Raw genomic sequence first — 13207 nt, forward strand, 5'->3', positions numbered from 1 at the left:
AGAATATGTCAGGTTTTGTGGTAGCTACATGAATTTTAAGCACATCAGTCTTCAGTACAAGGCCAAATGTTATATTTACCAGCTACTTGTTTGGGAATGTGGAGATAGCATTTTTTTCCAGATGTGGTCTTTTGTTCTTAATTGATGTAGCAGCTCAAAATTAATACTGCAGACAAGTGGTTCTCAGTGCTACTCCATACTTCTTAGTAATTCCATTTTTCAGTCAAAGGTTTTAAAAGAGAGTGCAGGCTGTGATCAGTATTAGTCTCAAAATAGCATTAAGGTAACTGAGTATAGTTCTGTTTTACAAAAGACCTGGTTTGCTGGATATTTCTCCTGAGATATTGGTAATGCAATTTTTCAGGATGGAGGGGTTGCTGTTATTCATAGCTCTTGAGATCAGGTGGATGAAGACAGAGTTCCCTACTAGAGCTGAGGCTTTCTGGCAGTGTCTGCAGCAGAGCCTAATTCCCTGGCTCCCGGCTCCAGGAAGAGCTGGCCATGCCGTCTGTTTCAGCAGCTTTGCCATAGCCTCCCTAAAAGAGATTATAATGAGCAGCTTGGATGGGCAGCTTCTTTAAATGCCGTCTGTTCCAAAGCGATTGTGTGACTGTGCCCTAAATTTCAGGATGAAGGGGTCCTGTCACGTAGCAGTCATGCACCCGATGTATCACTTGTTTACAGATAATGTAGAGGGAAATTGGAAGATTCCTCTGAGTTTTGGAATAAAAATAGCCCTGAAATAGGAGCTGCCAATAGAGATGGCCATGTGGGAGAGTCATTTAGGCTCTTAGAAGCCTGACTCTGTCTCAAAACAGATGAGGAAGGGTTCCTGCTTTTTGAAATGTTTTTGGGAGTGTTTGATGTTGACTTTCATGGTCAGGGACTCTAATGATGTAACTTGAAGCCATTTCTTGTCTGATTTATCAGGCACTGTGTTCAAAATCAGTGTTCTTCCCATTTTATGACCAGCACAGTTGTTTGCTCATGGGCCAGTGTCTCCAAGGCTGGTTGTTTTCTACTTATGACTTAGGAAAGCCCAAAGAAGCCTGCAAATAAATGCTGTTCATTAAGGTGGTAATTAAGCATGATATAGAGTAGTTATGAGAATCATGCAGGGAAATTCACTGCTGCCTACTTCATGGGGTTTGAGTGTGTTTCAGTTTTCTGTGGTATTTTCTTGTAGCAGCCTTGTGTGCAATTGAGAAAGTTATATACTACATGTAACTTAATTTGTTGGCTGCTTCTCTCCTTGCTCTTTCTAGAGCTCACTCTGAATGTGTTCAGTGCTTGAAAAAGTAGAAATCAAAATCAAATGGAAAATAAGGTGATTTTTTTCTTTTTGAATAGACAAAAAAAGGATGATAGTGATTTTTACTTAAGTAAATTCTTGAAATTAGTTGTAGGCTCTTGATGTGAAAGATAGAATAGTGCATGTTTAAGGCAAGTCTCAGCATGAGATGCTTTGAGGTTGCTTGATTTGCAGTATGTAGTTGGTTACTTGGGCTGTTTATTCCCAGTGGAAGTGGAGGTGCATGTACAGTTCCTGGTTGATTAATTGTGGGTAACCTTGAGTTGCCATTTGTCAAGGTCTAATTTAATTAGTGGCTTCCTTTTATTATGTAGCTTTTCTCTGCTCAATTGAATCTAGATGCCAAGATTAGCAAGATGGATTGTATGAGAGTAGATGTTCATAGAAGCAGTTCCCTAAGCTACTAATAACCACTTTCTTATGAGGGGAGAGGAATGAAAAAGTTTATTACTCCAATACAAATAGTGCCTGTCTCATGGTTTGCTGTGTATGTGTGTAAGGTTTCTTCTGGTAGCTGGCTATAGAGCAAGAAAAGCTAACCTGTGAGCTTTGAAATGAGGGTTTCAGCAAATTAAGGATTCTGCATCTGGCAGTAGTTCATTTTCCTCTTCTGGGGAATCACAGTTTGAGAACCACCCAAACTAAGATCAAAATAAATGGAGAGCTCAGACCTTGACTGGAAAGCCTATTTACACAAGTGGCAGGGCAACTATACTGCTGTGTACTGGAGCTTCAAGCTGCAGAGCTGAGATCTCTGCCTCATCTGAAAAGGGAGCTGTGCATTGCTGTAAGGCACAGGAGGGTAGAGCAGCTGGCAGAGACTGAAGAGAGATTATCAAAGATCTGGGCAGACCACCAGAACAAGAGCGGGAATCACAATAGTTGAGGAGCCAAACTAAGGAGCTCTTTGTTATAATTTAACTGTCCGAGTTGTCTTTCTTGTAAGAGGGAGATATGGGGAAATCTAAAAGTTGGGCTTGGCATGGTCTGACTTTGTGGAGAAAATGCTTTTGAGAATTCAGAGAAAGTATTTTAAGTCTCTTACATGGACTTCAGACGTTGTATTTCTTTCTCAAGCTTTAAGAATGGTGTTAGATTTAAGAATGTCATGCTTCAGTATCTGGGGCTTTTGCTTGGCACTTACTAATATGTTCCTTTAAATACTTTGTACCATCCCTCTTTTAATTAGCACATTTTTTTCACGGAGTCTCTGTTGCTTATTGAGATTGTTCTGATGTGTCAGAAGGACAACTCATATTCAAACCCATCAAACCTTATTACCACACCAGCACAGCATGGGATGGTGTTTAATCACACTTTCATAACAAGCACTTCTACTTAATCAAAATGTGCTGTTAGAAGAGTACTGCTAGTCAAAAAAGATCGATAAATGGCCTTGTCATGAATTCATTTTCATGTTTGATTGTGTTATAACTTTACTAATAATAAGACCGTAACTTGCCAGATAAAGTTCATAAGAGAAAACAATAATTTGTGCAGACAGATGACCTGCTACGAACCAAGGCCAAAATATCTCCTATATTTGTACTCCCCAGGCAGTTAAAAATTACAGTCAAGGTCTTCAGTACTGTAAAAATAAATGCACACTTGAGTGCTATTTGCAGCAGGCCTTCAGCTTTGAGGGCAGATGTTGCTGCAGCAGCAAAGTAAAATCAGGATGCCTTATAGGTATCCTGAAGTGAAGTGCATTCTTCCCATGGAGTCATTCCCACCCAAATGGGAGGGTGTTTTGAGTTTTGACTTGCAGTGTTCCCGGTTCTGGTGAGGAGGCAGGCAGTAGATCAGTGACAGTTATCCAAAGGTGTTACACATAGATGCATAAGGTTTTCTACTGCTCTTGGCTCTGTGTTGTCACATAATTTTGATGAGTGCATACTGTATTACTATGGATGTGAGTACAGCAAGCGTGTGTGTACATAAGGCTGTGGAAGGATGATGCTATAACACTGAGGGAGATTTGAAAGGGACAGACTTGAGGAAATGCAGGGAATAGTGAGGTTTAAACTTAAAATGAAGCTTTTCATGTGTTCATGTTCATGTCATATTGTGACTGGGGCTAAGCTTGCATTCTTCAAAATTCTCTGGATCTTCCCAGATTCTAGATTGTAAAGACAGACAAAACAGGCTGGGCTTTCCTTCCTCCTCAAGAGCTTCCCTGAGGCTGGGCTTGGGCTCTATTGCAGAGCTCTGTTGGCACAGCCCTGGAAGTGAAGTTTAACGGCCTTGTGTTGGTTCAACTGAGCATGCAGAGTTCTCAATTTTGATACAAATGCTCCACAGTGAGTTGCAACCCCTACACTGAATAGACACCAGTTTGTAAAGCTTTACATGAGTTTCAGTTCTTGAGCAAAACTAGAAAATCTTGAAAGTATTAGGTCAGACTCAAGGTCTCCTTTATGTTCACATGACTGCTGTCTTGAATGGAATGTAAGTTTGTAGGGAAATATTAGTTGCAACATATAACTCATGTTATAAGTGTTAGAAAGAGAGTTCTTGAATTTGGAAAACCAAAACCCATTATATGCTCAAGGGCTTCACTTTGTTTTGACATTTGTTTCCCCAAGCCGAAAGGTGAACAAGAATGATGAACTTCCTCTAGTGACCTAACACAGAAATAATCAGTGAGCAAACAAAGCAAATGCATGGCTCCCTGAAACAGTGTGCTAAAACATTTTAGTGCTTCTAAAGTTCTCTTAGAATTAGGTAGCTAATGTTGGTCAGTGTGTGAAATCTTGGCCTGTGCATATGGAGTATATTTAACTTTTTTGTATTTCCTCCCTCCATTAATCATGAAATTACAGAGCTTCAGACAACAGAGAGGTATCTTCTTCAGGCAGCTGGTTGCTCGATCATCAGCACATCAAGAAAAGAAGAAGAGACAGGACAAGGCTAAGACCTATCACTGTGGCTAGTGGGAGCACATCTGCCCGGACAAGGCCACTTCATAGTTTCCAGAAGAGGAAACTCTACAGAATGCATGGTGCCTGTCACTGGAATCAGCAGGTAAGCCTTTGCCTCTCTCTTCAAGAGACAAAACCTAAGAATCCAGCTGCTAGGGGCTGCATGTGTCTTGTCTGGTATGTCAGAAGAATAATGCATGCTGTGCTGGTTATTTGTTATGTTCAAGGAGCATATATATATATGTGATGGGAGTACTGGATGTGTCAGCGGGAGCTCGGAGTTAATGAGTTGAACATAACGAAGATGGCTCAGCATCCTGCTTATCAAGTCAGTTTGTTCTGTGGCTATTGTTAAAGTCTTTGTACAGAGTAAGGGACAGCTCGAGAGCTTCCTTGGGAGGCTCATCAGTTGAGGAAAAATTCTACAGTGTAAATCAGCTGCCTGCTTGTTTTCAGCATATTTATTTTAGCTACAAGAAAGTTTACACAGCTGCTGGCACATTATTTTCTAGGAAATTAAATTGCAATATCTTAATCTTATTTCCGTTTTTGGTGTTTCTGATTAGTTACATTGCCTTCTTCATGGCAGTTGATGGATGCTTTAAAACTCTGAACATTTTCCGCATGACAAAGGAATTAATATTTTAAAATGGGGAAACAGACATTGTCTGCTGTGCAGGGCATATCTGTTCACGTCTGACATGAATAGCATATCACTGGTAAGGATATACAATGAGTTTAGCTGTTGTGCTTAAAGCCAGCAGTTCAGTTTGGGGGCAGAGATGGCATGAACTCATTCTGTAGAGCAGTGTTAATCCAAAGCGGTTTTAATGTCTCAGTTTTTGCTTTGCCTTTTAAAAGTGGGTTATATTGAGAGAAATCTCCCTGTCTTCTCAGCTGACTGCCTAGGATTTACCAAGTGTGCCAGTGGTCTGGGGAGAAATTTCCCCTGCGAGGCTGTTCCGTGTGAGTGTGCTGATTCAGCATCCTTTGCAGAATTGCACAAGTGTCCTAGTTTCAGCAAGATAGCTTATTGAAAACCTGTCCAGTTTCTTATTAGCCTGACTTCCCAGCTTCCTGGCAGTGGGGCTTAGAGACCTGGCAGTCTGCCTGGAGGGGTTGATGGTGGGGGACAGGAGTGGAGGGTTAGCGTTTGAGAGCTCTACCCCCAAGACATTTAGGCTTTTCATCTTCCTTGCATTAAGCAAGGAAACTGTTACAGACTCAGACTCCCTTGTTTCCCATTCAATCCAATCCATGTCCTGTTAAAGAGGTTTGGGGCCTTGTTCCCTTCCTGGTGCCTCCTGTACCACAGGTCCTTCTATGAAGAGGGCTCCTTGGCAAGAGACTTCAGTAAACATGAGGGGTTTCCACTCCAGGTGCAACTTCTAAATAATAGGCTCTTCTGGAAGCCTGCATCTTGCAGGCTCAAGTATGTCATATTTCTGCAAGCACTGTCTATGTCTCAGTGTTTTGAAAAGCTAGGTCAGAGTCAGTGCAGTTCAGAGAGTAACAGCAGAAGTATGTGAAGGGAAACTTCATTTCTGCAGCCTGGCAGCAGGAGTTCAAAGCAGAGCTTCCATTTTTATCTTCAGCCAGCTGTAAAGCTGAGCTGCTTTGCACACTCAGTAGTTTACCTTGACTCGTAGACTAAAAAGGTAAATTTATAGTGTACATTTGATTGTAGATTGCAATAAAGAAGGGCCCTTAAGTTACTAGTTAAGGCTTCAAATATAGGAGCCAGTGCAACTGTGTGTCTGCCCCATACACTTGACGTTTCTGATGCTGGGTTACCATATGCTAAACTGGGTCCAGCGTCTCTGTACTGAAAGTGCAGAGATGTCCCAAAGACCATGTGGTAAAAACTGCTGTAGGGAATGCTGTTTATGCTTACTGCAGCTCTTGGCACAAAACCCTGTGTTTCCACCCTGCTTTCTAATGTCCTTTCCATGGGGAAGTTAACCAAGAGGCAACATGGAGAACTGTGTCATCACACTGCAGATGAATTCTGCTTGGAGAAAAGTGGTGGCAGTGATCGACCTGTCAGCTTCAGACTTTGTGCAAGTGCCAAACTCAATTAAAGTTTTCACAATTAAGGTAAAGCAGTGAACAAAGCCTCTTACACAGTGTTGGTTAAAAACAGAGTAGCAGGAATCCTGCCGGGGCATAAAGTGATAAAATTGGTCTGGACATTTCAGTGCATTCTGACAGTCAAACCTAAATGGGTATCGAGTCTTTGAATTAAGATCCATCATCAGTGTGTATTTTCATTCAGGAACTTATTCTAACAGGGCTTGTCACTTAGTGCTGCACTTGCTACACTTGGTTACTCAGCTGCTGATGAGATTGCTCAGCTTGTAATGGAAGAGCACTGGCTATCAGCTCAGGCTGACTGCTACATTAGGCAGATGTCTAAGGGTAAGGATGCAAAATGAAGAACGGCCTCTGAGACTGATACCTAGTTTTCTTTGAAAATGCATTTTCAGCAACAGTAACCCAGCAAATTTCCTCTAACCTTTCACAGAAAACGGAGTTAACTTCTTAGCAGCATGCAGAAGAGTTGGATTTTTAATATAGTATTAGTGTGGCATCTCTAGCAAGTGCTTCTCCACTGTTTCATCAAGATTAACATTTACAGCCCCTGGTACCATGGCCTGTGAGGACTCCCATTTCTTTAAGGTCACTGGTCCGAGAACAATCTGGAGGTAGGGCAGACTTGCTGCCACCTGCCTGCAGGGGATGTGGAGTTAACAGGGACCAGCTTGCCAAAGCCTGAGGAGAAGATTGAATCTTCTTAACATCACAGCTCCTGCGTCAGATTCCTCTTGGTGCCTGGTTCAGACAATAAGCAAGTGCCTGGCAGTGCTGATGGGTGATGTTGCTCTGCAGAGTAATCTGAGCAAGACAGTAACTAAAGAGTTCTGACCAGAGAATCACAGCAAACTACAGGCTTTCCATGTGTGGAAGTTCAAGAAATGCTGGGAGAGCTTTGAGGAATTTGGGGTTTTGGGGGTGATTGGTGTACCCTTTGTGCTTTGAGTGGCATTCAGAGTCTTGTCCTCCACATCTGTTCAGATTCATTTGGTAAGCTCGTCCTTCTCTCCATGCCCCAGCATCCATGTTAGGAAAAGCAAAGTATGAATCTGTGAACTGCTATCCCATTTGCCAGTTCATAAGGTCACTGGGAAGGCAGCCACATTTTTTCTCTTATCTACTGCCATGCCACATACATTTACAGTGCTGTCAAAAGTTTTGAGTATTTAGTGACCTAGTAGCCTCCCAGTGCCTGTAGAGAGATGCCCTACATTGTCCTCTGCTGTATTTCTTTTCTGAAGAGGACTGCTCTGCTAGTAAAATAATGCTTACACACAGTAGTATATAAAAATATAGAAATCCATGAAACTTTAGAAGACCTAGAAGATCTACAGGATAGTTAGACTGCAGATAAATAAAACAGGATGCAGGGTGTTTGGTTTATCTGTCACCATCCAGTATCCTCAGGAACTTGAAACATCCTTTGGGGCCAAATCCGCTTGTCCCCTAATTCGGAATGACTTAAGTACCACAGATGATCTGTGAGTCATCTTTTGGCCATGGAATCTGTTTTGTATCTTTCTTCTTTCATTATCTAAATAGCTTGGGAAGAGCTTAGGCCATTTGTTGATTGTGAGTCAGTGCACAAACCCCTCAGAATAACTGACATGCACAAGAAACCCTGAGATTGCAGTCTGTGCTTCAGTCTAGAGGACATGATTGTAGTGATGCCTTTCTTCATTGTGATTTTTGAATTAATATTAAAACTTGTGAGCAGGATAACACAAAGGAGTAAACTGCAGACGTGGTCTAGTAGGAGGACAGGTGCTTGCAGGCAGGGGTTGGAAGTCTGAGAGTGCTGGATCAAAATTCTGGATCTGCCATTCATTTGCATTGTCACAGCTGGCAAGTCAAACAAGCTCTGGGTTATTGTCTCTTCCTATAAAATCATAGAATTAACTGGGTTGGAAAAGACCTTTAAGATCATCAAATCCAACCATTACCTCAGTACTGCCAAGGCCACCACTAAACCATGTCACTGAGGGTCTCATCGTCATGGTTTGTGAACACTTCCAGGGACAGTGGTTCCACAACTTCCCTGGGCAGCCTGTTCGAATACTTGATCACCCTTACTATAGGGTAACACTAAGAAAGAAGGCCAAGAAAGTCTGTAAGTAGCAGGTCAGTGTCAGAACTTTAAAACACAAGCAGCAATTGAATCATTTCCCAGTGGTTGTTGCATTTATAACTGCAAACCTCTCAGATGCCTGAGTGCTTCTGCAAATGCTTTTCCTGTAAGGAAAATACGTAGTATCCTCATCCCTGGCTATTTTTTGCCTAAATTTGAAGGAACTGAATTATCTGTGAGATAGCAAAAGTTCTATTGAGTTCATTTAAAAGCAGACAAATACTGTTACTACTCAGAAACCCTCAGAGAGGTATTTGTCTAGCTGATAATGCTCTGAAGTTTTCTTTTCTAGTGTTTTATCTGCGTGGCTTCCTGCAGGGTTTTGTCAGTAACAAAAGAGTTTGTTTTGCCCAGTACGTTTTGTTGGCTTCTCATTTAAAGTGCAAACCAATGACATCAGTTTCACCTTTTCAAGTCATGCCTCACCAAGAGATGGCATTGAGGCTAGGTAGTGTTCTCATCTACCAACACTTCCTGCAGGGAGATCTGAGCACTATCACATTTGGTCCTATCCATTTCTTTGCGGGGTTGTAGGGCACGGTGGGGTGTTTTAACCTGACGATTCTCATTGTATTTGTATCTCCACCTGCTGGAGGAAGAGTTGGTTGTGTGGACACATAGAGAAAACTGGAATTGAAATGTGCAAAGGTGCCAACACCATGGGAGTTGGGAATTGAGGTGCAAAGGCTCACATTTTATACACTAGCAAACAGTTGGTATAATGTCACCAACTCTTGCAGCTGAGTATTGCCATATTTTGGCTTTTCAGCCTCAAACAGGAGTTAAGTGAGACCAGAAGAGTGTCTGCTTTCATTTAGTGGCTTAAAACAAAAAGGGAGGATAAAAAAACTGTAGTGCTTCTTCAGAAGGCTCCAAAACAGACAGGAGAGAAGTATTTAAATTCTAGGGTTCGAGTTATTTCAGTCTAGTTCTTATGCAATTCTATGATTTTCATGGCCTGCTGCATTCCGAGTGCATGCTTAGGGCCAATGATGTGCTCTGTAGATGACACTTGATAAATATATAGGGGTCTTTCACCAAGTCACGTTAATTTTCAGGTTTTAGGGTATACACATACACATGCTTTTATAATTTGTATAGTCCCCAGCATGCAGAGCCTTTACCTTCTTTACTAAATGCCTGGTATCTATCTGCAAGTGGTCTGCTGGTAGCATGAAAGGAGAACAAGAGACAGGCAGAGGGGTGTGCATGCAATGCAGATAAGGTGCTTAATCTTAATATTGCCTATAGTGTGCAAGTTGTACCCTGTTTTCTGCCAGGTGACACATTTGTCTGGGGACGAATAGTTTTAACACCTATTTCCTAGAATATAATTGCATTTCCACTACCATATTATCCCATGTTGTGGTTTATTTGTGTTGAAGGACATACAGGTGAATTCTTTCTGGCCATTACCAATTACTGTTTTCTCTAGCTCCTTTGGTCTGTAAATTTGAAGAAACAGCACTGTTTACAGTAGTAATCATCAACCATAATGTTCAGTAGCCACTTGTAAGTTTTGCCTTTCACACGGTGAAGTAGTCATCTCCCCTTAGTTGCACTGAAAGGATTCTATTGGTTATCATCCACCTCCTTGGTATCCCTAGATAACTGGCTCTGACACCTGCTTCTGCATGGTTTCCTGGCATTGCTGTCTCCTTAAAAGCCATGAATACAGAGAATGTTGTGTTGCTAAGTGTCCTGCAAACTGGGTCTCAAGAAGAGGATGTGTCCTGCGTCAGTGAAAATGAACCTCTGTGGATATGTCAGTCTTCTGGTCTGGGGAGCAGAATTCCTTGGTTATGGTTTTGCAAGTTCGTAAGTGAAAACAGTAGTTGATAAAATTACTGTTTTAACACTGGTAATTAAAAAAGAAGGTCTTCCATTGGATAAAAATCAACAAAACCTGGGGAAAAAAGTGTACCTACAGATTCAGCTCAGTGTGTGACAGGACTGTTGTCTACTGGGGAGGAAGGAAGGAAGAATACCTTTATTTTTGTGATACTGTGTTACTGCCAGTGAAACTAGACCCATCCTTCGTGAGCTTATGGCAAGCCAGTCATCTTGAGCATTCTTTTGTCCCAGAATTAAGAACCTGAAGTGTGCCTTTCCACAGTCCTGCACCTTCAGCTTATTATGACATTTCTGTGGTGTTTTATTGATCACATCGACTCTTAATTTCTGTATGGCATCTTTGAAGAGTTATCCCTTTGGATTAACATGTCTTTCCTGGTCAAAGATTAGGCACTAACCTTGATTTTTCTCAATTGATTTGCTAGTTGAACAAAAGGTCTTTCTTTCAGAATGGTGAGGCTAGCATACACTTCCCACAGAGCAGGTGAAAGTCCATCTCCAATTGGCTTATAACAAGATTAAAGAAACTAAACTCCATGTATACTTATGAGAGGTGAGTACTCCCAGAACCAGTAGTAGAAGCTACCACTCCTTTTATGACACCAGCTAAAAGTCTGAATTTGAGACAAGCCGGATGCTGAGTAAGTTGTCATTAGTGTTTTGTGAAAGTCTCAGGTCTGTTCCTGGAAAAAAACTGGTCTTTGCCACAGGATCTGCTACTTTATCCACAGCTTCAGATGGACCAGAGACAGCCAAATCTGGTTACACCCTTGCTTTGCTGGACCTGACCTGTACATAGATTGCAGGCAAGTGCATGGGAAAGGCCTGTCCATGTGATATGTATAGAAGCTTCATCAGGAAGGGAGAGTCTGTCACGTAGCATGTATTGTCAGCACCATCTGTTATGCACCTTCCCACACAGGGGTGTCTCAGATGCTTTGGCTGCCTTTTCCCTTGCTACCTGTTTGTAAGAGAGAAGGGGCTTTCAGATTAACCTTCCACTATCCATGTATTGTATGTTTCCCAAAGGCATTCTAAGTCCTCCTTAGGGAATCCCTGATGTTTAGTTTGTGAAATAAGATGTTTTATTTAACTTTGTGTTCTGCCAGAGGAGCATACCTCTGTGCAGAGCAGATCCTTGTGTGCAGAAGAGGGAGGCCATGGAGAAGTGGGCTTGCCTTTAAGGCAGATGCTGAAGCACAGAAGCAAGCAGGTAACATGGTACTCTGTTGGTTTGAGCTGTATATAGCACTTCTGGAGGATTCCAATTCAGCAGTGTGTTTGCTGTTTGAAGAGGAGGTATCAGCCACCCACCTGGTGGTTCATTTGGATCCTATAATTAACTCTACAATTCAGCTGGCTACTTGTTTCCTGAAGAACAGTTTCAATATTGAGGGGGAGAGCTCTTTGATATTGCTGAGTTCTGAGTGTGTGTGTTTAGGGAGAATAAATGCTTTTTTCTTGCCTTTTTTAGCTTATAAGAGTAATGCGAAGCAGACGTGAAAGGTATTCAGCAGAGTGTATTTGAGCTAACTTCATTAGCTTCCTGCATTCATACATATCAAGGTACTTGAACCGTGGCTCCCTACACTGTTACACTCAGGCATGTTTCCAGAAATGGTAGGAGTTTCAGTGGTCAGTAGCTGTAACCATGAAATGAGAATTCACTTCCGAGTTTTTAACTGGGAGCATGAAACATGTTTCTTCTCAATTACAGCAGCTTCATAGCCTCAACCTTTAGTGTTCAGTACTGGTTAGCCTTCTGACCCTTCTAGAACAGAGGCTTGAGCCAGTTGTGCCCTCTCTAGTGCATTGATTTATCACAAGCAAGTGCAAGAATTGTTTTGACTATGGAAATAAATTGCTCATGGGATTTTGTGTAAAACAGTACTGAGGGGAAAAATGTCCAAAATCAAAATTCATAATACTTGAGGAAATAAGATTCTGTTGGTGACACCAATCCTTATCAAGTTAAAAGAGAACTGCTAATTTAATTGAAGACTTAGGGCTGCCACACTTCTGATTTCCTCTAAAATACAGTGTATTTTCTTTTCCATGATAGAATCAATTTAATGTAATGTTATTCTTCATATCTACTTTGAGCTGAGGAGGCGTGAGGCTTTCTATTTCAATAATGAAGAAGAATGTTTTAGGAGATGTACAAGGGGCACTGCGGGGATAAAACAAGATGAGTTTAGTAATCTTTCTTGCTTTTGGAAGGGTTGGCATTGTGATCAGGCTTGCTGTAGAGGCTGCGCACTGTGGCTTTCCTGAAACCACTCGTCATTGCTGTGGCTGAATGGCTGTACTTGTGGGGTTGTTTTCAGTTGGGTTTTGGTGGATTTTTTTGTTGTTGTGTTACAACATCAGTAATTAACAACAGTAAAAGCCAGTTGGGTTGTAGGCTGTGTTGTGCACTGAATTGGAAGAGAGGAGAGTTCAGTTTCCCAGTAAACAGTTCTTCAGTTTTGGTTCAATAAGGTTGAAGCTCTTTCTTTGACTGAGCAACACGCTGTTGTTTCAGAATGAAGGGCTTCCGAAATGTTCTCATCAAGGCTTGGTTAAATCGACATTCTTGACAAACATCATGATTTTACTAATTCAGCATTTTCCAGTGGAAAGCTACTCCCATCAGAAATATAAACCAGATCCGGTAGCTGGGAACACAGACATTGCCAGGATTTTTAGCTCTTTTCTAGTAACTTCACAGGCATTAGAGTAAAACTCCACTTGCTTCTATAGAAGTCCTTATTTTCTTCTGAATTAAGAACTGACTTCATGAAAGATTTCATTATTTAGGTGTTGATGGCAAAGCAATCAAGGAAATAAGACACAAATTCAGGCAGAAGTTTTTGTAACTTCCACTACAGACAAGATGAGGAAAAGAATTTTGCATTT

The 13207-nt window shown here is 41.5% G+C and overlaps 1 protein-coding gene across 6 annotated transcripts in view; it reads left to right on the top strand.

The window, feature by feature from the left end:
- The window catches only part of KANSL1L (KAT8 regulatory NSL complex subunit 1 like), a 65921-nt gene that overhangs the window by 32641 nt on the left and 20073 nt on the right, over positions 1 to 13207 (top strand). For all 6 annotated transcript variants that reach the window (XR_004549896.1, XR_004549895.1, XR_004549894.1 and 3 more), the window contains one exon: positions 4135 to 4336. Coding sequence is in view for 1 of the 6 variants with exons in the window: in XM_034065206.1 (XP_033921097.1) it covers positions 4135 to 4336 (202 nt within the window). In the remaining 5 variants the exon portion in view is untranslated. The remainder of the gene's footprint in view (positions 1 to 4134; positions 4337 to 13207) is intronic.

The sequence above is a fragment of the Melopsittacus undulatus genome, chromosome 8 (assembly GCF_012275295.1).
Source record: "Melopsittacus undulatus isolate bMelUnd1 chromosome 8, bMelUnd1.mat.Z, whole genome shotgun sequence".
Lineage (NCBI taxonomy): Eukaryota > Metazoa > Chordata > Aves > Psittaciformes > Psittaculidae > Melopsittacus > Melopsittacus undulatus.